The 24,841-nt window shown below is 52.2% G+C and overlaps 2 protein-coding genes across 7 annotated transcripts in view; one reads left to right on the top strand and one right to left on the bottom strand.

Moving 5' to 3' along the window:
- The window catches only part of Tdg (Thymine DNA glycosylase), a 62,062-nt gene extending 49,547 nt beyond the window's left edge, over positions 1-12,515 (bottom strand). Inside the window, exon 1 of the mRNA XM_076819398.1 lies at positions 10,825-12,515. Within this exon, the coding sequence (XP_076675513.1) occupies positions 10,825-11,021 (197 nt within the window). The 5' untranslated portion in view covers positions 11,022-12,515. The remainder of the gene's footprint in view (positions 1-10,824) is intronic.
- Dnmt3 (DNA methyltransferase 3) overlaps positions 1-24,841 on the top strand; it is a 74,957-nt gene that overhangs the window by 43,788 nt on the left and 6,328 nt on the right. Inside the window, exons 1-2 of one of the 6 annotated variants that reach the window (XM_076819393.1) lie at positions 2,088-2,218; positions 23,040-24,525. The exons of 2 other annotated variants lie outside the window; for them this stretch is intronic. In XM_076819393.1, the coding sequence (XP_076675508.1) occupies positions 23,121-24,525 (1,405 nt within the window). In that variant the 5' untranslated portion in view covers positions 2,088-2,218; positions 23,040-23,120. Of the gene's footprint in view, positions 1-2,087; positions 2,219-23,039; positions 24,526-24,841 lie in introns of those variants that run through there. 3 more of the 6 variants (XM_076819392.1, XM_076819391.1, XM_076819396.1) reach the window with 3 other exon arrangements.

Below are 24,841 nucleotides of genomic sequence, written 5' to 3'. Positions count from 1 at the left end.
TTTAATCTAAAATACAGAACTTTTTTACCAACATTTTGTGACCAACGCGTTGCTTGAATCATGATTCTAACCTCTGAAATAAATTCTTTTTTATTTTTTGATGTCAAGGGGTATTGACGAACAAATCGGATGGGGTAATCTCGAACCGTGGATATTTAGCACTCTGTTCGTGATAACCCCACGGCAGTTGAGTAATCACAAACACCAAGGGTTTTACTTTTTCACTAAAAAGTTGATTTTTATTATACTTTTTCAAAAAGTCGTCACAGTACTTTATAGATGAATAGTTTAAGTATGTTTGTAAATAACAAACAAATTCATTTCTCACATAGTTTTCGTTTTGTTTGGTTTTTTGCTTAGCTGTTCGAAATGACTCCACTCTTCCTTATTCCAAGTTGTAATTTTTCTTCTCTTATTTATAAATACGTAACGAGGACGTCTGTCTTAAGACGAATGTGAAATTTTAAGGAATGAGTCTAAAGCTCGAATGGTGATATTTTGTAGAATATTTCGCGTCACTGCGCAGTTTTTATAAACAAATAATACTAGTTATATAACTAGAAATTAGAAGTGTTTACAAGGAAATGTGTTTGGTAGTTGCGAACAGCGGTTGCTTCGTAAGCGGAAAGTTTGGGTTCGATTCTCCTCACCGCGAATTTCTTTTGTCCTAAACCAGACTTGAAAAATACGCCTTCTGGACGTCTTTAAGACGTCTTTTGGAAAGAAGCCTTCCCAGATAGCACACAGACGTCTAAAGACGCTCTAAAGCCGTCCAGACTTAAAACGGACGCACAATTGACGTCTTTAAGATGTCTGTGCTATGTGGGTTTAGTTGGGCATGGAAAGAAATCTTCAGTTGGGCCTGCGTTGATTACAATCGTTGGCCCATTTAAAAATAGCGGGACACTCCAACAGTTGGCCAACGGATAACACGTTATTGGCCCAACAAACTCCTAACCAATAAATGCTACCAGGGAATGTTTCAGGTTAAGTAACTCTTGTCATAGCTCGGCGTCCAAACGTGTGTTGGACACAGTACAGACTTCCATCGATAGATGTCGGGTATCACATTTATTCGTCGTTCAACCAGGTCGAATAACGAATAAATTCTTATTCGAATAAATCTGGCTCGAATAACGGCACAGATTTATTCGTGAATAACGAATAATTTTTCGTCGAATAAAATCGTTATTCGTTATTCGCGAATAAACCTTGGGGATTTATACGAATACGTATTCGAATGAAAATTTAGTCGAATAATGCCGAACTCTTGAGTGAGTGAGGGAAGGAGCGTCCGGCCGACGAGCGACGCGGCGAGAGGAAACGCGCGCGAAATTTAGGCGCGTAAAGAAGATTGCATGCCAGTAAAAACGTCATGGTAACCGCGCCGGTAATTTCAGGCTAACGTCAAGATTACGCACGCCGGCGCGAAACTCCGCTGGCCCTGAGATTCCCCTGGCTTTGGGCTTTAAACGTACACGCTAGATTTATGACGAAATTTGCGCGCGAGCGCTCGGTCCCGCTACCGGCTAGCTCCAGAGACGGCGAACACAGTGGAGCCTCCATTATCCGAACTGTTTTACTGTTCGATGAAACTACCGCTGAACGGAGGTTGTTTTCGTAGAATTTGAAGGTTCGACCTGAACCGTATGTACCCGAAATTTCAGGGGACTTAGAAGAAGATACTGTTTCGCCCTGGTTCTCATACAATGGCGCACACGTTGGTATTCTTTGGCATGCGCCTGGTGGGAAGGTTGCACGGGGTCTATCCATATGCATGCACACGCGTGCATAAACTGTTGCAAGCCGTGCACGCGCGCATCACGTTCGCCACGTACGAGGCGCCTACGTGTACGAACGTTCGATGCGCGTTTCCTCCTCTGTGTGCATGTGCGTCAACTGCGTCTGACGCGCCGATATACGGTAACCTCGAAGCGTGTGCCACGAAAAAAGCTAGCCTTAATGGTACCCAAGCGGCTTTGGGAACTCGCTCTTCCATAGGCAAGGATTTCTGGCGATCGGGCCTGCTCCGAGAGCGTTCGGTGCTTGACAGTGCAAACGCTGGACGTCTAGAGGAAGGACTCCGGTTGATAGAGTGATTATTTCGCCAGTTTTTCGCCGCGCCGATGGAGAGAAACGAGCCGCGATCGAACCGAGCCGTGACGCAGCTCCGTACCGTCGTTAGCCGCGCAACGGGCTAGTCCCCGGGAAAACAGCGGTAATATTACATTAATTTATTAAAAGTACATTTAATTATTCGGATCGTTATAACTACGTGGACGGCGGGTAGGCGAGGCAGCTCCAAAAAGCGGCGCGCGGCATCGTACCCGCGATGCAATTAAAGTCGAACGTAAACTGATAGGGAGGCTGTTACACGAAACTCCGAGGTAATGATTACGCGGCGGCCCGTTGTAATTTATTACCGTGCGCGCGCTCGTTATTCTCAATTGTAACGTAATTCGGTAATACGGCCTAATTGCGGTCTTAATAAGACCGTTGCGCTCGGATTGTCCTCTTTTCGCGACGCGTCCCTCCTTCTTCTTATTCTTCCTCCTTCCCCTCCGACTTTTCGTCTTCTTTTCTCGCTTCGAGTTCCGTTTTGCCGCTAGCCGAAGCGCCGGAAAAAAACCAACGTCCTTCCTCGATTCGAGGCCGAAACCGGTTCACCGAGCAATTTGTATCGGTATCACCGAGAACGCCTCTCTTATACGCGAGATATCGCCGCGCTCGCTGATAAAGCGGCAAAACGCGCGTCTAAATGCGAGGATACGAGCGAGACAGCCGTACGCGGACGTGGCCGTCGAGCGTCTTCGTCGAGCCTTTTCGCAATTTGCCGCGCGTTCGGTAATCAGGATGACTCACGACGGGACCAGCTATCGCGCGCCGCGCCGAACGATGCTCGATACGTGTCTGCCTCGGCGTCAGCTAACCACATTTCCCGACATTTTCAAGTTGCATACTCTGCGTCACGGTTTCGATTTCCTGGCTAGTGGCTGCTTTCGGCCACCTTTTTTTCCGGCTGCTTCAGTTGCGCAGTCGTTGGATAGGTAGGAGGTACGCGGCCGTTCAAGCAACGCTGCGTAGAGGAGCGTACAAGTTGGGTACACAGATGAGTCGAGAGGCAATCTACACCGTGACGTCACGTTCATTCCGAAAGTCGTTTATCTACCGTAAAACTTGTTCCTGCTCCAAAAGCTTGTAGAGCCTTATATGTCTCGCAACCAGTCCACTACCAATTCTCTCTTACGATAGTCTGAGCCTATAGTTCAGTTCGCCACGCTGCCACCAGTGCCAGTTTAGACAGACCCAATTCTTTGTTCAGTTCACTTCCTCGCCTCTAGTGCCATTTCTTCGGCACTGCTCTCGATATCGCGTCGCCCTCGGTGTGCCGTATCCGTTCTTTCGGTTGGGAGCGTTGGTACCAAGGTACCTATTCCTCTGGTCCACAGAGGCCGTGGCGGCTTAGAGAATGGCCATTGCGGCGGTGTTTTTTTTCGGCGTTGCTCGATTCGAGGAGGTTAGCGAGGCCTGGTCCCAAGGTTGCTTCCAGGGGCATACATCAGCGCGTTAGAAAGTTCGAGAAGCATATCGCGGTGGACAGGTAAGCATGAAAGGATGGCGCGCAAACGTGGCGCTCTCGGTTGGGGCAGAGGCCGAGGGGGAGCGGTGAGCTCACTGTTTACGAACGTTCCTCGTTCGCAGACGTTGCGGCTCGCGTTGCTTACATCGGCTCTGTCGGGGACGAAAAGGTCGAAAGAGCGAAACCGTCGGCGAGGGCCGAAACCCACCGAGCGAGCACGATCTGCCTCTAACACAGCCACGCGTATCCTCTCTTCCTACACGGGCCAGCGAGGCGCACACCTACCGCGCGTACACCTACACGTAAACGCGGATGATTATCGAAAAAGAGGGGAAAAACGAAGGAAAGAGAGAAAGAAAGAAAGAAAGAAAGAAAGAAAGAAAGAAAGAAGAAGAAACTGCTCGCCAGCTTGGTAGGCGAAGGAAACCGTAGGTAATCGTGCGAGCAGAAACGCTGACGCAGATAAGGGAAACCCTTACGACCGCCTCTGGTGGCGGTGGCCGCTATTTACGAGCGGTCTCGCTCGGGAACCAAAGGGTTCGCTCGCTCGCGCCCGGTCACCTGCAGAAATTCGAAAATTCTTCGGCCCCGAGAAATCTCCATTCGATTCCCCGCATCTCGGCGCGGCGCTCCGCGAATTAACCATCTCGTCCGCCACCTTGGAAAATTTGCAAACGGCGCCGACGCGTCCGACGTTCCCCCCGAAATTTCGGCGTCCTTGGCCAGACGAGGCGAGGCGACTCGAGTCTCGATCGTCGGCGGATTTTTTGAGCCGCCTCGATGGAATTACAGCGACCGCGAAACCGCGCGGCGGATCCTCTTCCAAGGATAATCGCTGCTCCCTTTTCCTGTGAATCGTGAATCCTGGTGGACGAATTTGGTGGGCCAGCGAGGGGGTCCGGCACCAGAATTCCGTCCGCGTCGTCCGTGTCGTAGATAAAATCGCGCCGGCCTTGGTCCCCGCTAATTTTCCGCTCGGGATCCTCGCGGGAGGCGCGTAGAACGCAGAACGTGCGCGTAATCACGCTGGTCAGCATGGTTGCCAGACCACGCGGGGATTTTCTCGCGCCGCCGCTCGGGGCTCGAAAGAGAAACGGCGACGTTTTTCGCCCGAACGGAAATACCGGGGACACGTATCGGCCCGAGCAATGTGGACGCCGCGAGGACAAGGATGTCTCTGCAAGATGGCTGCCTGGGGTCGCGTCTTTTTTTAACGAGACGACCAAGGATGTTTTTCCTCCGGACAGTTTCGCCGGCGAGCAGGCGACGGAAAAACTTCTAATCCGGCAACGCTGGCTCCTGAGCGAGAACAGGCCGGTAGAGCCTGATAAAAATAAATTTGCGCCCGGAATAATCGCGGAGCTCCCTAGAGATCCGTATGGACGGCGTCTAGGTGCTGTTTGGCATAGCGAGGCCGATGGGATGCGCGGCCCGAGCGCGTTATTTCGGCGTTTTTGATAAGCTCCCTTTCTGGCCTCGGCCCGATAAAAAAGGGACCGCGCTCGGCTCCCCGCAATCGACTCGCGTAAATACGGGATTCCCTTCCACTTTTGCCTTTTAATTCCATCGGCTGACCTCGGGCACGCCAGGGGAAAGTGGCTGTTCTAGGGCAGCTGGACGTACTTGGGAGGTTTCTCTTAAAAAACAATGGGAATGAGCGCGAGCTTCTAATTTATGTACCACTCGGGCGCTCCGTCTTTTTGCTGGCTTAGGTGTCAAGGTGGCAGGTTTTTGCTGGACCGCACCTACCGATCATTAGCAGTTTCAGAGCGCGAGGCATCGACAAGTAAAGCTGGACTGGACGATTGAATATTCAAGGGGCAGCGGAGCACGTCAAGAGTTACATTACGTCTTTACATTTTCGTTATTACAGAGATTCGGCGTTAGCGGCGTCTTCTAAGTGATCGCGAACGCTCGCCGGTTGCATCGACTACTCTCGCTCTTTCCGCGGCTCGCGTGTAACGGAAATCTATAGATCTTTGATGGCACGAGGATGAATAATACATACAACCTTCGACGACGTGTGAGCAGAAGCGTTTCGGCAGAAATTTATTTACTTTGAGCAGCTCGGTGCTTTCCGCGATCCTCGGTACACAAGGCGGCACACTCTCGGAGCCTCTTTTTTCGCGTGCTTTCATGAGTTCATCGGGTCTGAATCATCGCGAGCGACTGGTAACTTCCAGCGAGCGATTATAGGTGATTCGGTCGGCGGATCGGCTGAGGATTTCGATAACTGCTCGCGCGAGACGAGCGCGGTCCTTTCGCCGACACTTTGACGCGGCGCCGCGTCCTCGTACCGACGAGTTCTCTTGCGTCACGTGCGCGCGCTTCGAGAGGAGCGCGGAAGGCGCGGAGTGATATACATCGTGAGTCACCAAAAAACCGCCAGGAAAAAGGCGTTGGGCGTGTTTCGTTCGCGCGCCTCGATATGGTCGCGCGTCACCTCCGACCGCCTTCCGCCGGGGACCGGTCCGTTTGATCGTCCAGGACGATTATCGCACCGGAGATCGGCTTCTGCGCGTCGCTTTTTTCGAGCGTTCGCGGTTGTTTTGCGCGAGATATCGGCGCCGCTGGCTCGCGCTGGTCCGCGTCTTTTGAAGGGACGCGTATCTCGACGGTGCCGTAGAGCGCGTTGCAGGAACGGAGACGGAAAGGCAGGGAGGCGGAGAGCGGGAAAGACGCGTGTTACGAAACCATAGTCTGCGAGAGCCGAAGGAGGAGAAGAGGCGGGTGGAGGATGAGAGGGAGGTTGAGGAGGTGGCGGAGGAGGAGAGCAGCCCGTTCGACGAGCTCTCTTCGTGAGGCCGTTTGTGTTCTATCCTCCTCCCCCGTTGCCTCGGCCCGCGACCCACCACCCCGTCTTTCGCATCCACCTTCGTACTTTTCCTTCTCTTCCTCTTTCGCTGGGTTACTCTCATCTCTGTCTCTCAAAAGCCACCCACCCACCCAACCCTCCTGCCTACCCTCCAGCTCTCCGCTTCCACCTCGACGTTTGCTTCGGGCTAAAATAAAAACACGAGGGAGATAACCGAGCGAGACGGAGGGGCAGGGCGAGCGGGGGGGAGGATAGAGAGCGAACGGGAGAAAGAGAAAGAGACAGAGGGACGGTCTGTGCGCGCAGCGAAGAAGAAAGGAACGAAAGGAAGAAAGAGCGAGCGCGCAAAGCCGAAGGAGTGAAAAAAGAAATGAAAGCGCCGGGAAGGGAGAGAAAAAAGAGGAGCAGAATGATAGGGCGAGGAGGGCGCAGGGGAGGAAGGTCGAGGAGAAAGGTAACGCGAGGAAGAACCGGAGGGAACGGAGAAGAAAGGGAGGAAGGAACGCGCGGTAGAGTCTCTCGCATGACTCGCAGCGCGATTTACGCGCGTTAAGTCTCAAAGTCATGCGCGCGTACCTCTTTTTTCTTCCTTGCCCGTTCTTTTTTTCCTCTCCTGCTCGCGAAACAATCTGTCCGATCGCGTACGGCTGCGTCGCGAAACAGCACGCGGCCGTTCCTTCCACGGCCGCCATAGGGTAAGTGTGGGTATTACTGCGGACTTTTAAGGTAGGTTAACTTTAAAACCCCTCGATACGGCGTTCGAATGAATGAAAGTTCCTCCTTCTTTTTTTAAAAGAAATTAATAATTCCATAAAAAATATATGAGGGCGGGGTAATAAGCACGGTTAATTAAAAACACAGAAATTTGTCGATCAATGTCATTGCTGGAGTTACTGCGAATGTATTACCGCGGTCCGAGGTCAGACGAAACATAACCTTAGTATAAATATCACTTGTGGATAGAAAGATTATTTAACTTTGTTTATTGACTAAAATCAGCAGGAATGAGTAATAATTTAAATCTTAGTAATTAGTAGTACATAATTGTATTTATTGCACGATCCGTACTTAAATGAATAGTAAATTTAATGTTATCAGGTCGGAAAAAAGGTTAGATTGGGCTGTCGTCGGTCGGCAGTAATACACGCACATGGTGTAAAGTACTGCAAGAAATAAAAATTAAAACTAAAATGTAGGTGACTGATTTACTGTTTTTCAGAAAAGATAACTCTTACTCTATCGAGTAATAACGCTGCACTACATGTATTACTGTTAATAACAAAAATATAACAGTTTTTCAAGTAGGTGTTCACGACCGCCATATCGGGAATCGACCGAAGTTTCGCCTTGACGAATTTCAAACTACGATAAAAGAATTAATAATAACTTTGCTGTACATATTTATTAATAATTATCTGTAATAGAGGTTAAAATAATTTTATAAAAAATTTTCAAGAGATTATGTACTTTCCAACATTAAATATGATCTGCTTTAGAATATCCACAGTAATCGGGGCATCCGCGGTAATACTCCCACCCTACGTGTCGCGAATACGGCAAGCTACGATTTTCGAAATCGAGCTTCCCTGCGTTTCGCCGCGCGATAATATCGTGGGTAGGTAGTAGAAAGCGAATTCGATAGTTTGAAGCGTTCCGCGTAGGTTTCGGGCATTGCTGTTCCAAGCAGCTGGTCGGATCGAAGCAGTAATGAGCGGCCGAGAGGCTCGAGGATACCGTTGCACACGCTCGAGCGTGTCTCCAGCACCACGCTGCGCTCCTTCCACCCACGACGCCGATGAAGAAATTCGACATCGCGGAGCAGAAGGCGCTCGCGCTCGCGCGCTAAGTTGACGTAACGACCGCTGGCTACGGTCACGTTCGAGGGAGCAATAATGCTCGGGATAAATACGTCTGTACCGTGGGTCGGGGATAATTAAAATCGCAGTCCGCCGAAGAGTAATTGCCGTGATTGCACGGGGCCTTAATATAGTGTCTTGGATAGCCACGGGGGCATCGTAATACGTTTCCTGGTGAGCGCGCTGCGCAAATGAGCCGAATTATCGCCGGCGACGGTTAACGATGCACGCTCGCGTCTCGAGCTTGTCGCTTGGCCCGCGCGTGCTCCAGATACGTGTTCCTTTGGAAAACGGGACGAGCTTTCGAGATCCGTCCAGGCCGGGGCAGGTCGGCCCGTTTCTTCCACGGCGGTTCTTAAACGGTCTTAAATTGCGCCACCAAAGAATACGACTTTATCGAAGGCGACTCGCGGATACCTGCATCTTGTAGGCTATTCATGTATTCCGAACTTATGGAATACATGAATAACTTCAACGGGACCGGCCGACAGCGAGCCGGTAGGAATCCAGAGAGCGGGAGAAAGAGAAAAAGGGTGAAAGGGACGAGGAGGAAACGAGAGGATGAGAGCACGAGGGGTGGAGAGGAGGGGGAAGAGGCGAGGAGGCTCGATCTTATTGATAAGGTCGATTTATCGGCGGTGCACGATTTATCTGTGACACGTGGTCGAGTTTGCCTTCGTTTCCGTCGTTTTTCTCGGTTCACGGTTCTGTTACGGCCGCGTTCAAACCGTTCGCCGTCCCGTGGCGACGTTATCCGCGCCAAAACACGTTCCCCGACCATGTGCCTTCGTTTACGTCGCTCCCGTGCCCCACGATCCCGTGATCGCACGCCTTTTTTTACACCTTTCAGCGCCTCATCCCCCGACTGTCGCATCTCGGCGGCGATATCTTGTCAAATTACCGTCAACGACTCTATCCCGTGAAACGGCCACGATCGCTGATCCTCCAGCGCCATTTGTCGCGAAGAATAATCGCCCTTCCGTTCGCTCGCTATTCAGCCTCTCTCCATCCGACGTTTCTCCTGGCGACGGAGAGACGGTGCGCGAGACGGCACCGGATTCTGCCGGAGATTCGCGGCGGAAAGTTGTTCGCGAATTCGCCAGATAGCCGAGGGATATGCTCATCGAAGCGTAATGTAGCCTTGACCTATTGGCGCCTTCGCGTCTGCTCCAAACTTCTCGCGGTTTGGCTTCGATTCTACGGACCTCGAGCGCGCTCTCTCGTCGTCTCCGTTTTCGTGGACGCGGAAAACCCGCCAACGGACCGTCCGTCGCCCTTTCCCTCGAACCGCGGGCGACACGCAGGGATTTAGTGGCTCCTTTCGCCCACCACCGCCGTTTTTATTCCCCTCCCGCTGGTAGAAGCGTTTGCGACTCGACCGAATTCGTTGGAATATTTCTCCCTGGCAGCGACGTTTATCGCCGCGACGTCGATCATGCCCGATAACGCGCGCCAGCGCGGAACGTCAACGTCGAGATACGCCGAACAAATTACACGGATTAGGGAACGAGGTTAAGGCACGACCGGACCTTGCACAACGAATACAAATGCTACCCTGTCCCTTGGCGGCGCGTGACGAAATTCGTAAAAAGCTCGACGCCTCCGAGGGGTTGGAAGCCCAGGGATTTCACCGGCGAGGGAGTACCGGTTCGGCGACGACGCGATAACGTCCGACTGGACCTGCTTCCCTCGAATCCAGAGAGAGAGAGAGAGAGAGGGAGAGAGAGGATAGAAACGCCTCTGCGAACGTTGCTGCGGCGGTCAGCAGCCGAACGGTACTCGCTCGCAGCGCGACAACGAAATCCAGGCTGGAAAGCCAGTCATTTCGGCAGCCAACTCGTGAAACCGCGCGCTCGCGATAATTCCGCTCGCTTATGGGCCGTAAATCAGCCGATAATTAACTTGTAGAATATCGGCCGGGCGATCGAGCCTGGGCCCGATCCGACGGCCGCCGACTTTCCCGTACGAGCTGCTCGCGAGATCAGCATTTCTTCTCTCAGCGAGCTGGTCGTAAGCGAATTTTGCGGTGAAATCGTTGCCTCTTTTTAGGGAATTTAGAGAATTTTAGAGTCGCGTTCCAGCGAGGATCGCGAGATTGGGATCTCTCGAGTGCAGACTCTTGCCACAGTGGGTTTGTATTCGTATGTTCCTACGAGGTAGCATGTCAGAGTCGTGAAATTGTTAACGGATCGGTAGATTCGTGATCGATGACACCTGCCACGGGAGCGTGTACGAACCTCAGAATCGTGAAAACCCTGCATTTTCGAGTTCCTAACACAGTCGACTCGAATTTGCAAGCTAAATCCAGAAACCTCGGACGATACAACAGCTTCCTCTCGATTCGTCCCGTTATTAGCGCCGAAGGAGCGGACTGGAACGAAATTCAGGCGCCTCGGTTTCTCGAAGATGCGTTTGGTTTACGAATCGTGTTCCCGTGGCCGACGGTAGCGAAATCCGGTTCTGGCCGAGGAGTCCTCGCGCGAGTTGCTCGTTGCTCGTTTCTCCGCGCGATTTTGGCACGAAAAGAGAAAGGGGGACTGAACGTTGGTAGACAGGGTGGGGAGGGGACTTACATTTTGTAGTGATGCTGCATGTGATGGGCTAGGTGCAGGTCGGCGGGGTGTTGCTGTAGCTGTTGTTGCTGTTGCTGCTGCTGTTGCTGCTGCTGCTGCTGCTGCTGCATGGTCTGGTGATGGTGGGTCTGCGGGGGGTCCAGGCTAGAGGCACCCAACAGGGTGGCGCTCTCCCTAAACAGCGTTGCCACCTGCATCTTCGCTGACGATTGTTCCTCGAGCTGAGCGACGAGTTACGGCCCCCGTGGATCTTGCGCGTAATCGCGCGGTACCTTCTTGCTCGGGGCCCGTCCGCAGTTGAGCAGCGATTCCGCGACTCGACGAGGGGTCTGGCGGACGAGCGTCGCGTTTCGGGGTAGTTTGCTCCTGCTCGGCTGATCAACTGCTGCTGCGGATCGACGCTCGCGTTCGAGAGACCTAGGAGGTGTCCCTATCGGACAGAGGGAAGCTGGAGAATCGTGGATGCCCCGACGGTCCCCGTGGAGGGACCGCGAGCCGTCGCGTCGCGTCGGCTAAGGGCTGAGCTACGCGCGGCCTCGATTCCTCGAGGACAAGGAAGCTCCTCGCTTCTCGCACCTGCACCTGCACTCACTGGACACACTGTCACCGGATCAGTTACCGTCGCGACGACGGGACCGAGCCGGTCGGTCGCCGGCGACGGCGACGGCGACGGTCGAGCCGCCTGAGTCGAGAGTCCTAGCCTGAGAGTTCAATCGAGCCCCCTCGAGCTGCTCGTCCTCCGGTTACCGCTCGCGATCCTCCTTACCATCCTCATCGTCCTCCAGGATACCTGCTAGTTGGTCTCGCCGCCGGTTCGATCCTCCGCCAGCTGCGAGCAAGCCTGAATCGTCGGCCGGCTACTTAGCCCGTGTCCTCGAGCACGAAGGTCGAACAGACGTGGCCGATTACGCACGCGAAAGTCCCCCGGTTCTCGAGAGTGCACGCTCTCTCGCGGTTTTCACCGGCCGCTGGCACACGTGACCACCGCCCGGAGATCACTGCCCGGACCGAATATCCTCCGCTGGCAACTTTCTTTTTTCGAGTTTCTCCTGTTCCGCTTTGGGCTCCTCGGTTCACCGTGTCGCGGCCGTATCGCGTTCTATCGCGTCTGCTCGGCGCGGCTGGGACAGCGCGAGACGGGTATTCGATTCAGCTGGCTGGCTCTCAGGACTGCTCCGTCCCGTCGCCGATCATCCTCCTCCGTTCCCGTTGCTTCGCCACCCAGTGGAGATTTGCGCGTTGGTCGGCACCCACGCCCCGCGCGACTTTTCCTCTGTTTCTTTGTCTGGCCCCGCGCGTTCAGCGGTACCACCTCGATAGTCGCAGCGACGTAGCCGCGATAACGCGACAGCGTGCCGCTCCTAAAATTTCACGCGGCTTCGGCGATAAGGCTGGAGTCGCGGCCGCGCGCCTCTCCTCGTCCCTTTCCTCGGCTTTTCCAGCGTTGGCCGTCGGCGGCCGTCTCTCCAGGCTATCGCTCCACGTTTCCTTCCTTTCCTCTTGGTCTCCCTGTCGCTCCTTCTCCGTCGTTTCCCCTGCCTCTGCCTCTGCTCGACTGTCCGTGTGCACTTGGGCGAACTGTGTCGTCGCGTAAACACTCGTGCACGCGCACCACAGAACCTGGAACCGCGGCAGCAAGAGTCGGCACCGCACTGCTTGCCTGTGTCGCTGGTTAGGGCGCTCGAGCCGCCAGCTTCGGGCGTTTCCGACCTCCATCGACTGCGCTCGGTGCCGCTCGGTTTCGGAGCCTCCCGCCGGCCGCGACGGCGGCAGCGACCACGACCACGACGACGACGACGACGACGTCGACGGCACCGACGGCGACGACGATCACGACGCTGATGGCTGCGACTGCCTCCGACTATCTTTCCTCCCTTTCTCTAGCCCTCTCACTCCCACGCGCATCTCCGCCAGCACAAGTTTCTCCTTTTGTCTCGCAGTTTCTGCGTCCCTTTCGTCCTCTTCCTCTACGCCCGGCCGTGTCTATTCCGTGCCAGGTGTAGCACAGCGGTGCAAGTTTACCGGGACTAATCGATACCGGGCGATCGATGATAAATCGCGGCACGCGACCCCCTCGATCGATCCAAAAGCGGATTGATCGCGGCCCCGGCAGTTCCTTCTTTATCGGGGATCGAGTAGCTGGGGCTCCTCGGCTAGAGATTTCGCCGTGAGCGCGCCGCTGAATTTACGAGCGGCAGGTCCGCCGTTCGTCCTTTCCACGCGGGTACTTACGCGGGTACCGACGGCGTTATGCAAATTACGCGACGAGATCGTGTTCGCGAGCGTGTTGCAACGGCATTCTTCGAGCCACCGCCACGGACCTCGTATTAATATTTACTCGCCGGGACTCCGAAAACCAGCCGAAACGGAGCGACTCGTTCGCTGGATCTTTGAAATTCGCGCGGGGCGGGGGCGTACCTACGCTTTTAATTGATTCCAAGTTCCCGCGGCGCCCTTCGAAACGCCGCGGTTCCTCCGCTCCGTCCACGAGCCTCGCTGAAGAAACAGTCGCGTTTCAGCTATTCCACGTCAAAACGAATAGGTGAAAAATTTAGTTTCACCGATTCTCTTCAAAATTACAGCATTTGTCGATAACCTTGCAAAAACAAAGTATACTAAATTTCAACGGCCTGTGTCAAATAGTTTTCGAAATATTTAATGGTAAAGTTTCGAAAATTCAAACAAAATCGGCTGACGCGTCATCACTTAAACTGTAATATCTCGGTCATTTTTAAAGATAATGCCACTGTCTTGGGTTCATTTTAAAGCTGAAGGAATGCGTTCTCGAAACGTATACAGAATATTTTGTTTATTGTTAATAAACTTAACAGTAATCGATGTCAAAGTTTTAAATCACGATTTGATGTCGTTCCCACCCACGGTCCGGCTTGAAAAAATACCATTCGATTCGTTAAGTCTTCAGCTAATAAATTCCTTTTTTCAAAAAAGTCGAGAGATTTTGGGAACTGTTAACAAAAAAATAAAACTTACTATAGTGCTACCTACTATTGCTAATCTTTTATATGGTGTGCAGATATTCCTACAATTTTTCTCGAGAATACCGAAAACACTGAAAGAAAAATTCGTTTTAACCCATCGTATATAAATACTTTCCTACGCTAGGCTATTGTTTTGAAAACGCGTGCGTGCGGACTGACCATGGGATCCGTGCAGTTCCAAGCGGTGTGCACTATCGTAAGTTTTATTTTTTTATTAACTGTTCCCAAAATATCTCGACTTTTTTGAAAAAAGGAATTTATTAGCTGAAGACTTAACGAATCGAATGGTATTTTTTTCAAGCTGAACCGTGGGTGGGAACGACGTCAAATCGCGATTTGAAACTTTGACATCGATTACTGTTAAGATTATTAACAATAAACAAAATATTTTATACACGGATGGAGAAAGTATTCCTTCGGTTTTAAAATGAGCCCAAGACGATGGCATTATCTTTAAAAGCGACCGAGATATTACAGTTTAAGTGATGACGCGTCAGCCGATTTTGTTTGAATTTTCGAAACTTTAACATTAAATATTTCGAAAACTATTTGACACAGGCCGTTGAAATTCAGTATACTTTGTTATTGCAAGGTTAACGACAAATGCTGTAATTTTGAAGAGAATCGGTGAAACTAAATTGTTCACCTACCCGTTCTGACGTGGAATAGCTGATTTGCGGTCGAAAAGGGAGCACATCAGCAGAACATCTGAGCTCGCGAGAGAAATTTCGTGGAGGGCCATTTCCCAGGGGGAGCGGGGGAAAAACTGTGACGCGTGGAGCGCAGCTGGACCGCGAATTTCGTGGGTGAAAATCGATCGAAGGGATCGATCGCTGGTAATCCGTGGCTCGGTGGGCCGATTTCCTGGCAGTCTACCTGGCTAGCTGACTGGATGCATGGCCGCCGCGGTGCGGTGCGGTACGGTGCGGTGTGCTCGCAGCGTTTCAGGCTACGTGCACGTACAGCGGCTGGAAACGTGCGTGGGTGCGTTCCCTCGCGCCTGCCTCGGTGTTCGTGTAGTGTGTACAATCCATTCGACCGAGTCTGCCGCGAGGGTGTATCGGAGTGGGAGCACGAGCACGAGCGCAGTGCGCGGGCGCGGGAGCGAGCGCGAGCGCAGAAACCACTCACTCGCTCGCGCTCGCGCGAATCTCGCAAGGGGAACGCCGGAGAGACGGAGACCGAGCGACCGGAGCGGCCGAGAGCTTCGTGCTGCACAGGGTGATACTCGGGTAACTGATCGATCCCGTGCCAGTCTACTCCGCTCGAAAATCAGGGAACGTGGATCGAGGGAAATTCGCATTTTCTCAGTTGTAGGCGGCCTTTCTTTCGAGCAGGAGCTTCTTAACGGCAACCGTACAGGGCTCTGCTCTGTTGAATTGAGAGGAAAGGATCGTTCGCACCTTTTACCCGTTCTGACGGTTTAGGTTCAGCTTTCGTGGACCTTCATTTCGAGGGACAACTCGTGATACTCACTCACCTAACTCAGACTTTCCATTAGAGAGAATTACAAGTATTCCGTGGAGTTTATAAAGAGCTGAATTTCAGCCCCGTTCCGTAACAAAGAGAAGAAATAATGTAAATGTTTCTGCAGCATTTGGCATCGATGATAGCTTGCTCGTAGCTAGCAGAGGATAGTTCTCCGAGTAGATTTTCTCATAAATATCTCGCTTCTTTGAGTCTGCGGAGTATGCTCCTTCTGGCCATGTGCTTCGGAATCACCTTGTAGAAGGGCACGTACGCGCACACGTATGCACGGGGCGGTCAGTGTGGTGGTGCATGCGGTGACCCTGCCACACGATGTAGGTGGATGGAATACCAGGGCTGTACCGAGGAAACGTGCCGCGCGCACTCCCCGATCTTCGCCCCGGAAAAATTCCAACTTTTTCTCTAGCCGTTCTTTCGCCAAATCTCCTGCGAATCTCAGCAGAAAAAGGTCGACTACTTAGCCTAGCCTCTTTACATCAATAAAATTCGCGGTAACGTAAACCTAATCCAACGATCTACGAGATCCATTTGATTCGACGCGCAACGTTTCCAAATCCGAGAGACCTTTTCACGTCGATTTGAACGCTTTAAAAAGAACAAAACAGCTTCGAATTCCAAGTTGCGTATGTTGAAATCCTTCAGCGAAGGTGGACCGACTCGAAGGAATAGTTTTCACGCACATGGGAGCATCGTTTTGGAGCGATGTCGCGATCTCTTGATCCCATGATCGCGCCGCGGGGGTTCATTCTCCCGGCCACGATTACTTTTACCGGCGGTGGCGCGGTGTGCCGCGACTCGATCTCTTCCGTCAATTATCGGGATAAATAATGTCAAAGTCAAACTCCTTAACACGCTCCTGTTTTGAATAGGCGGTGTGCGTGTGCGCGCGCTGGCCAGCCAGTACGCGTGTGACGGTGTGCATAGGAGCGGGTTGCCGCGCGAGCGCCAGTCAGCGAGCGAGCATGCGGAGTCGAGGGTGGATTTCACGCGATGGTGCGAGGGAGTAAGAGAGCCAAGGGAGACGCGACCAGCCGAGGACGGAGAGGGCGAGCGGTCGGATGAAGCGATAGCCGCGCGAGGGAGCGAGAAGCAAGGTGCACCGAGAGGAGAGAGAAAGGGTGAAAGGGAGAGAAAGAGAGAGAGAGAGAGAGAGAGTGGGAGAAGGAGGAAGGGAGAGAGGTTTCATCCAGCGGGCGGGTGCGAGAGAGGGAAAGGCAGAGGGACCGAGGGAAAACGAGGTGGAACTGGCCGTTTCCCGCGAGAAAGAGCGAGAGGGAAAGAAAAGACGATACCGTCGTCGAAGCTCACGCAAACACGCTCCTGGCAAGCTCGCACACCGCTGCCTGCCAGACTCCCACCACGCGAACTTTCGGAAAAATCAATAGAATACAAGAAAAGCCCACGCTGCGCTGCTAGCCGAGTGGAGTCCTCTCTTCCTCCTTCTCTCTTCCCTCCGCGCTTTCCTTCCTTCCTTCCTTCCTTCCATCCTTCCTTCGTCCCCCGTTTTTCTCCGGCCCCATTCGCGCACGTTTACCTGTCCGTTGTCCTCCAAACAAAGACGAAACGCGAGCCAGCCAGCGGCCGGCGGCCAACCCATGGAAAACGGAATGCTAGGTCTCCCGCCTCGCGTCCTCGGGGATCGCGCGAGCGCAGGGAAAGTCGAGATTTCGGCTGCGAAAAGGAAAGACCGACCAAAAAGTCCACAGCTATTTCGGCTACAGAGATACTCTATCTAATTGGAACATAGATAGCCTCCCGTTCCACCTCCAATCGTCGCTCCCCTCCTCTTAAGCCTGCCTCCTCCTTTCCCATTTTCTCTGTCCCGGGCTCTCTGGGATCTGGAGGCGAATCAGGTGGCGAAAGTAACCGGTTCCAGGGGCCTTTCTTTCCTCCGAAGACGCGCGTGCCCTGACGATCTCCGTCGACGGCCGACCCGGGATCCCTGCTACCTCCAGGCATTCGCGTCGAGCCCCTGGAAAGGGCACTTTGAAAGCGGCTCTACTCGAATGGACAGCAGAGATCATCGAAGGGAGGTCGAACACGGTTGCGGGACATGAATTCTCGAATTCTCATCGTTTATCTAGAACAGGGAAGTGGTAGGAAGAGGATCCTTGCGAGAGATATTGAAAATCCTTGTTGGAAGGCAAGATTCGGAAGAACGGAGGTGCATGGGGTTGCCGTTGCCGGTGGTTGTGCACTCTTTGGAACGGAATTTGGGGGATGATGCAGGTGGACGATCGCGTGGCGCAGCGGGCGTCGAAGCATATGCCGCGACAGATCCAAGCGGAATCGTAGCCTGCCTCGTACTAAACGGAACTGACCCAGCTTCGTGGCTTTGTACCCTTCGCTGATCTCACTCGCGCTCTCTCTACCCTCTCTCTTCCTCTCTCCCCTCCGCTGGGCTGCTGTTAGCCGTCTCTGTCCCCCTCGCGCCCACGGCGCGTCGCGTCGCGGCGCCTCTTTGTCCTCCACCCCTTGACATTCTCCCACCGCCCCGGCGAGAGACACCCTCGAGAAGTTTCAATTTATACTGAAAGTCGTCATGACCGAATCCACAAATACGTACGCTCGCCTCGCGGCTCCTGCCCTCCATTCATATCAGCTGAGTACGCGTAAACACGAACGTAGTCGAGCGTCCGCGTCTTCCCTCGACAATCGCGATCGACCCTCCGCCAGCACGACGCCCCCCTTTCTCGTATCTCCACTTCTCTCCGGAAAATGAGATTCTTGGTCAGAACGTCCCATCCGCCGGGGCCGTTTTTCCTCAAAACAGTTGGCGCAGCAACGTCGCGCCACGTTTCGGATGAAAGTATCGAGTGGAGGTTCGATAGTGACGCAAGGCCGATCCGAAATTGGCAAGGACAGGTCTGTAAATATTTGAAGATCCTCGCGCCGCGGTGAAAGCCAACGCGTTTCTGCATCCCGAGATCGAGCGGCTCGCGTGAGATCGTTGCGCGAGTCCGGTCACGCGACACCGCGATCAGGTACGCAGGATCGCGTGCGTGGCTCGCCGCTTCGAGTGTCTTTGAAGACGCTTAATAATACGTCTTGGGGCGTGACGGCGGGGCGAGTGGTCAACCACCGCGGCCAAACTCAATCTCTTTCCGTGTTATTTACTCGAGCCGCGTTAATTAAGAGACAATCGAGCTCGGCTGCGTCTGGAATCGCGTGGAAACGACGCGTGCGCGCGGGGAGGCGGAAACGCGTGCTTACACCGGGTATATGTAAATCGTCTGTCGAGGTCGAGATCGAATGGGCCCACGGTGTTCTCGAGGGTTATATGCCTGGGACTTAGCCTGTGTGCGGGCCTGATAGAGGGGTCATGAGACTAAACAGGCCTGGCGACGGGCGATGGCGATGGCTGGTGACCACGTTGGGTCTCCTAGCTATCGAGTGTCGAAGGATTGATTGTTTAGAGAGAGAGAGAGAGAGAGAGGGTTTGAGAATGGCAAGCGGCCATGACGCTGTCTTCCTGAAGAATAGGGACTCTGTATCTGGAGGATCTGGTCACGGAGCGAGGAAGGTTATGCCTTTTGGTAAGAGGACTGTAATGAACCCCTTGAAGTATAGAGTAGGGTAGGGTGGGGCTAAAAGTCCAGCGGGTTAAAAGTCCCGAATTCAAAATCTGTATTCCTAAGCAATGTATTGAGTTTCGCAGTATACTATGTAAAAGGCGAGAAGAAAAGGAGGTGACCACAGTGTCGCCAGTCGCTCCTGGACGTTCGTGCGAATTACACGACGTCTTCGTTATTCTTATGTAGGTATCGAAAACCAAAAGAAATACGTCGTCTTTATTGTTTCGTACGAAGTAAACCACAGTTTAAAAGCGTATCAGCCAAGTACGGTAAGATTGTATGTTCCTTTATTAACCCTCTAGTGCATACGCCTGCCTTAAGGCGGGCACCTGTTTAATCCAGGAGTTGGGCGCCTATAATTTTTTTTCAGAATTCTCAGTTGCCAGCCTTAAAAGTATTGCCACACCGCACATATTAGCCTAAGAAACATGTCAATCTGACGTTTCGATTTGACAGAAATCTAGTTCGAAGTGCATTTTTGAGCTAAGCATGCTGCGAAAATTATTTGTGAAAGTAAAAAATCGAATAGAATACTTCCCGACACCGTGCAGCTGAAAACAAATTATTGGTAAGTAGTTCGTGTAGTGATCTATCGAATGGAATAAAGATTTGAAAGCCAAAAATAATTTACACCTGTGAAGCGAGGCTTGGCCGGTAGCCGCCTTAAGGCGGTATCGTGTTAGTGGATCATCCTAAGTTATAGTTAGGGAGTTAGTTTATCATCCTAATGATTGATGCGTAAAAATTTTTACTTGTGCACCATTCAGCTCTTTGTTCATGAAATTTGGTATCTATATACCTACATATATCGTATCATACTATTATAATAAAGCCATAACAATTGTTTGTATGCTCACAATAATCTCAAAAAGTACTGAACAAATCATTACGAAATTTTAACTACAGTATCCTTGAACAACAAGAAGGGATTATAGGGATTATACCCTATCCTTTATTATACTACTATCCTGTAGTAAATTTGGGTATAGATGAGTGCGTAAGAGTGAAACAGCATCACCCGCGATGCAACTATCTCTTTTCAACAGGGTGGCCCGGCTCCTAATACTCACAGTTCGGATTCCAGATATTCTACAGTTGAATGGATGAACCGCACGTTTCTAACAAGCATTCGTTCGCTTCATTCGCGGTTCTCGCCCTTCCCCGCTGCAAGTAGGCAACGGAGCAGGGACAAGCCGCTATAAATTACCGTGACGCGTAGAGGCGGACTCACAGATTCGGTTCCGTCAGCGTGAGTGGTACGAAGCACCGTTTCCCTGTTTCGGAACGGAGCAGTGGAACGCGAGACTGACGGGGCTGAACCACAACAGAACTGACACGTGTGAATCCGCCTTAACGCGTTGCACAAGCTGGGCCTGTCGCGGCCAGCTACGGACCAGAAGCGCTTGCAGTCGCCTCGAACCCTTCACCAGACCTCGGAGTCTCTTTGGAGTGCATCTCACTGCTACCTCCTGAGTGTATCGATTTTTCTTGCGGTCGAGTTGCTGGAAAATTCGCGACGGGGGTGAATCGAACACGCCCCTCGTTAGAGTCACCCACCCTTTGGCCCTCTTCCTCCTTCGAGGATTCATCATATCAGCGTGTGCAAACCGCAATTTAAAACAGTCCATCGTCCCAGCGCTCCTCGCGTCGAGCTCGGAAGCGTGGACGTGTTGGCGAAAGGGTAGCCTTACCCGCTGCACGGCGGATGAAAGAGCGAGGGATCGAGAGCGCGGCCTCGACGGGCCGACTGAGAAGTGGACACGGCCCGGAGGAGGATAAAATAAGCGAATCAGCAGGTCGTTGTCGTAATTCTGGCTACGTCACCGCTGGCTGCCCCTCTACACTCGGCGGAGGGTTGTGTACCCCTCGTGCAGAGGGGGCGCAGAGGCGGGCGAGAGCAACGACGATGCGATCGTGGCGAGGCGCGGGAGGGGGGCTGCTGCTGCGGATGGGGTGCACCAGAGGGGTTGCACGGGGGGAGAGGGGATCGAAATGGAGGGTGGGATGGGGACAGAGCGCGGCGGTGAGAGGAACGCGCGGAACGCTTTATGAATGAATGTTTCCACGCCAAGTGTGCCGAGAGAGCGAGAGAGCGAGAGGGCGAGAGAGGCACCCGTGTGTCCCGCGTGTAAACACAATAATACCGACGTTTCCATTCATCAGGTCGACCCCGCCAAAGCACGCCGCGACCTCGAGAAATGCCTTTCGAGGCGCCACGTGGATCGCACACCCCTTCCTCGGCCCCCCTCCGCCCTACCCCCTCTTGCTTCTTTTTTTTTCATCCGCCGACCCTCCGCGGCACTGTTTAAAAACCGATTCCAGCCTCTCCTTCTCGGCTCGCCGCGCGACAACACCCACCCTGTTGTCCCGTCGGGGCTCCTCCAACGCGAACCACCGCGACCAATCGGTTGCCGCTAAAGCAATTAAGGGTGCAGCTTTCCCTTTAACCTCGATTCCTCGCTGCTCGACGTTAGGCGAGCAGGCAACCGTGCGTCAGCGATGCGTTACGAGTAATTGGAGAAATTTCAAGGAAGGCTGATGCACGCGTAATATCGTTTTCCTCGGCGTGGTAGGATTTCTCGCGCAGCGGGCTAACTTGGACGCGTAGCGTTTCTTTACGCGACACAGCGTTTCAGAGGAGATGCGTTGCATTTGCTTCGCGCGTTTGCGGGGAATAGGAGCAGAAGCCTGCGCGGCGCTCGATGAATAAGGGTAAACCGGGGGCGGTGTTAACACTTTCACTTTGGAATACGCTTACGCAATAACTATTACAGTTACAACAACAGTTTTTTTTTTACGAAAATGTTACTCATCTGACATTATTTGAGCCACAACAGTTTCGCTGTATGTCAAGTAATATCTCCATAAAAAACTTGAGAAAAGTAAAAAAATTACGCCAAGTACATGAAATCAAATAAATCACAAAAAATAGAAGATAATAATAATTATAAAATAAAAAAAGATGTGAAATCAAAATGAGCTGCACGTACATAAAGGTAATGATAAATACAAATAAATATTTTAATACGAATAAACATTTTATTCAAAATACTATGTACTTGGCGTAATTTTTTTACTTTTCTCAAGTTTTTATTGGAGATCTCACTTCTTTTTACAAAGATAATTTGCATAGAGAATGACTTCAGATAATTTTCAATATTATAAATTATTATTATATTATTAATTGATGACTGGATAATTTTTTCATCCTCTCGGGTTTTTTTTTAAATATATTGTATCGTCATCCAAACTACGCACGCCTGCAAAGCTTCAAGACAATTGGATTGGTAGAATTCGTTTAAATTGGTTTTTATCATTTAAATTAAAAAGAAATTCATTTATGTATATATTTGTAAAAACACGTTTATAACTTGGTTATAACTTGACGGTAAGCTGTCAAAATTTGGAGTAGATTGCATAGCGAAGATAGCGATTGACGAACGAAACGTGCGTTAGTTCCGTTTTGGCTGAAGGTGTGCGTGTAACGCGTATACGTATTATGTTGATAAAAAAATTTCTTGGAGAAAACAAAGAAAAATCTTAAAATTTGCGACTGATCCATGAGACGATATTATGATATCTGTATAATGCGCGGACCGATTTTAATGAAATTGGTCTTATTCAAAAGCTTATATGCGGTATACATGAGAAAAGTGCCTTTAAATTTAGGAAATATTGCAGGCGTGATGAGATATATGAAATAAGTTTCAGGAAAAGTTACTTCAGTGTATCGAAAAGTTATTTTCTTCACTATGCGTGTCTATTGTGTATCTATACTGCTAGGATATGGATGTGTGTATTCGAAATGTGATTCTCTTGTACGAAATAGGGTTCTTAGTTGATCAGTGACCATTCTAAAAGCCAAGATGGGTGGCTCGGTCTTGTTCCAACTATGCATCGCGACTTTGATTGCACGCCAGTGACCTACTCTGGACAAACGACTCAATAAGACTTCCAATTAACTTCCCCGGCGCTTATCATTCGCACTCGTCACCCGTGCAAGTTCGCTCAGCCGTGGGACACTTTAGCTCCAGCGCGCGTCGCGGTCTGATATTTCGAAAATGTTAATGCCCCGGAAGGTTGCATCGCGTCGCGTCGGTACGTCACCGCATAAGCGTGAAGTTCGAAGAGCCCTTCTGTTTGCACGTTTCAGGTCTGCCAGAGGAAGAGGCGAGGCGGAAGGGATTCCGTGAAGTCGTGGGCGGAGAAGAGCGTCTGGTCCTTGGTATGCGCCATGGAGTTAGGTTTGATACCGGAGCCAAGCCTGGAAAGTGTCTCGTTCGCCGCGTTCTCGGATGGCGGGGCGCTGGTGGAAACGACTGCAGCGGTTACCAAGGAATTCCCCTCGATAAATTCCCCAATCGACGCGGTGGCGAATCGTTCGCCGCGAGAGCCTCTTGGACTCGTCGCGAGGTTGCCCGCGCAGCCCCCCAGGAAGCCCCCGCCGGGCAGAAGGCGCGCCGCGAAATCTACGACCGCCGAGAGGAACGTTTACGCGGGCTGGAGGGACCGCGCGAGGAATACCACGGTGGAGAATTTTTGGAAGTCGTGCAAGAGAAAAGTGGGAAGACCGAGGAAACGGGCGAGCAGGAATCGTCAGGACTTGCCCTTCCCTTTCCAGCAAATGGATGGGGATCTCTTTCTCCATCAGACTCGGAGCGCCGACCTTCCCAATGGAATCGGCTACCAGGATTACCAAACTTCGAAGCTCAGGGACGTCGACAAGAGGACTCCGCAGCGCTACCAATCGGCGAGCGCCGTCGGGCGGAGAAGCTTCGCCTGTGCACGCACCGCTGATCGTCAGGTGCATCGTAGCAACGAGAGGGAAAGGTGCGTATCGAAAAGTCGCGCGAAGAGGAAGAATAATCTCAAGGCCGCCAAAATTGTGGAAGCTGAACCTTCCACGGTCCTCGTACCCTTAAAAAACCAAGCTCCCACCCCTAACGATCGAGACGAAGAAGTCTACACCGAGGACTACTGGGAATACGGTCAAACCGATCTCTGTACTCCATTCATCGATCCCGCGATGATGAATACCCGCGGTAGCGCACGCTTCCAGCCTTCGCCGATCAACTACGAAACGATGACCGAGTTTCCCCCGTTCGAGTCGAATTCACTGGATGACGTCGATGCGCTTCCGCTGGCCGAGAGGATCTCGAACGGGAGCAAATCCTCGGTGGAAGACGAGCAGGATCGTTCCGCGGGAAGCAGCGATCAAAGCGAGCGCAAGTACAGCGGGGTGTTCAACGACGGTTCAAACGATGCCGATCTCGTGGATCACGAGCAACGATCAACCAGCGTCGAGAGACGTAAACAGCGGACGAAACGCAGCCTGCCGCTTTCGTCTCGTAGCGAAAAAGACGATAACGACGATCCTCTATGCAAATCGGCCGAGAGCGGTGCTACCTGTAACGAGAAGCAGGCCTCCAGCGTGAAAAGGGGCAAGGCAGGCTCGACTGGGAGCGTAATCGGCGCGTCAGCGAGGGGCGCTCCGAAAATTGACGCGATTCAAGGGAAAATGCTTGGAAACGACTCGGAGTATCGCGATATGAGGAGGGTGACGCGTGGTTCCAAGAGGATCAGCAAGGAGAACTTTGTCGGGAAGCTGGTGTGGGGCAGCTGCTCGGGATGGTGGCCAGGCAAGCACCCCAAGATTATTTATTTTCGATACTGTTTGCCAGCTCGCTTCGGCATTCTCCTTTTCGCGTAAACATTTCAATTGGCGAACGGCCGACGAACCTGCTAACTGGACCATCTGTTGTCGCGATATTCGTACTCTTTGGGCGCCGAGCGTTCTCTAGCGCGGGGATCCTCCGAAAGGTCCAGTTGACGGGTTCTAGGCGCGGACAGATAGAATAGAAAATAGACTAATCGAGCAAGAGACTTCTGCACGCGTCGCTGGACCGCGGCGAATAGTTTAGGCAACGAACTGCAGCGGTTACCAGCCACTGCCTC

Source organism: Andrena cerasifolii, chromosome 9 (genome assembly GCF_050908995.1).
Source record: "Andrena cerasifolii isolate SP2316 chromosome 9, iyAndCera1_principal, whole genome shotgun sequence".
In the NCBI taxonomy this organism is placed as follows: domain Eukaryota; kingdom Metazoa; phylum Arthropoda; class Insecta; order Hymenoptera; family Andrenidae; genus Andrena; species Andrena cerasifolii.
The sequence above is the reverse complement of the archived record's forward strand: the minus strand, read 5'-3'. Positions and strand labels throughout refer to the sequence as shown.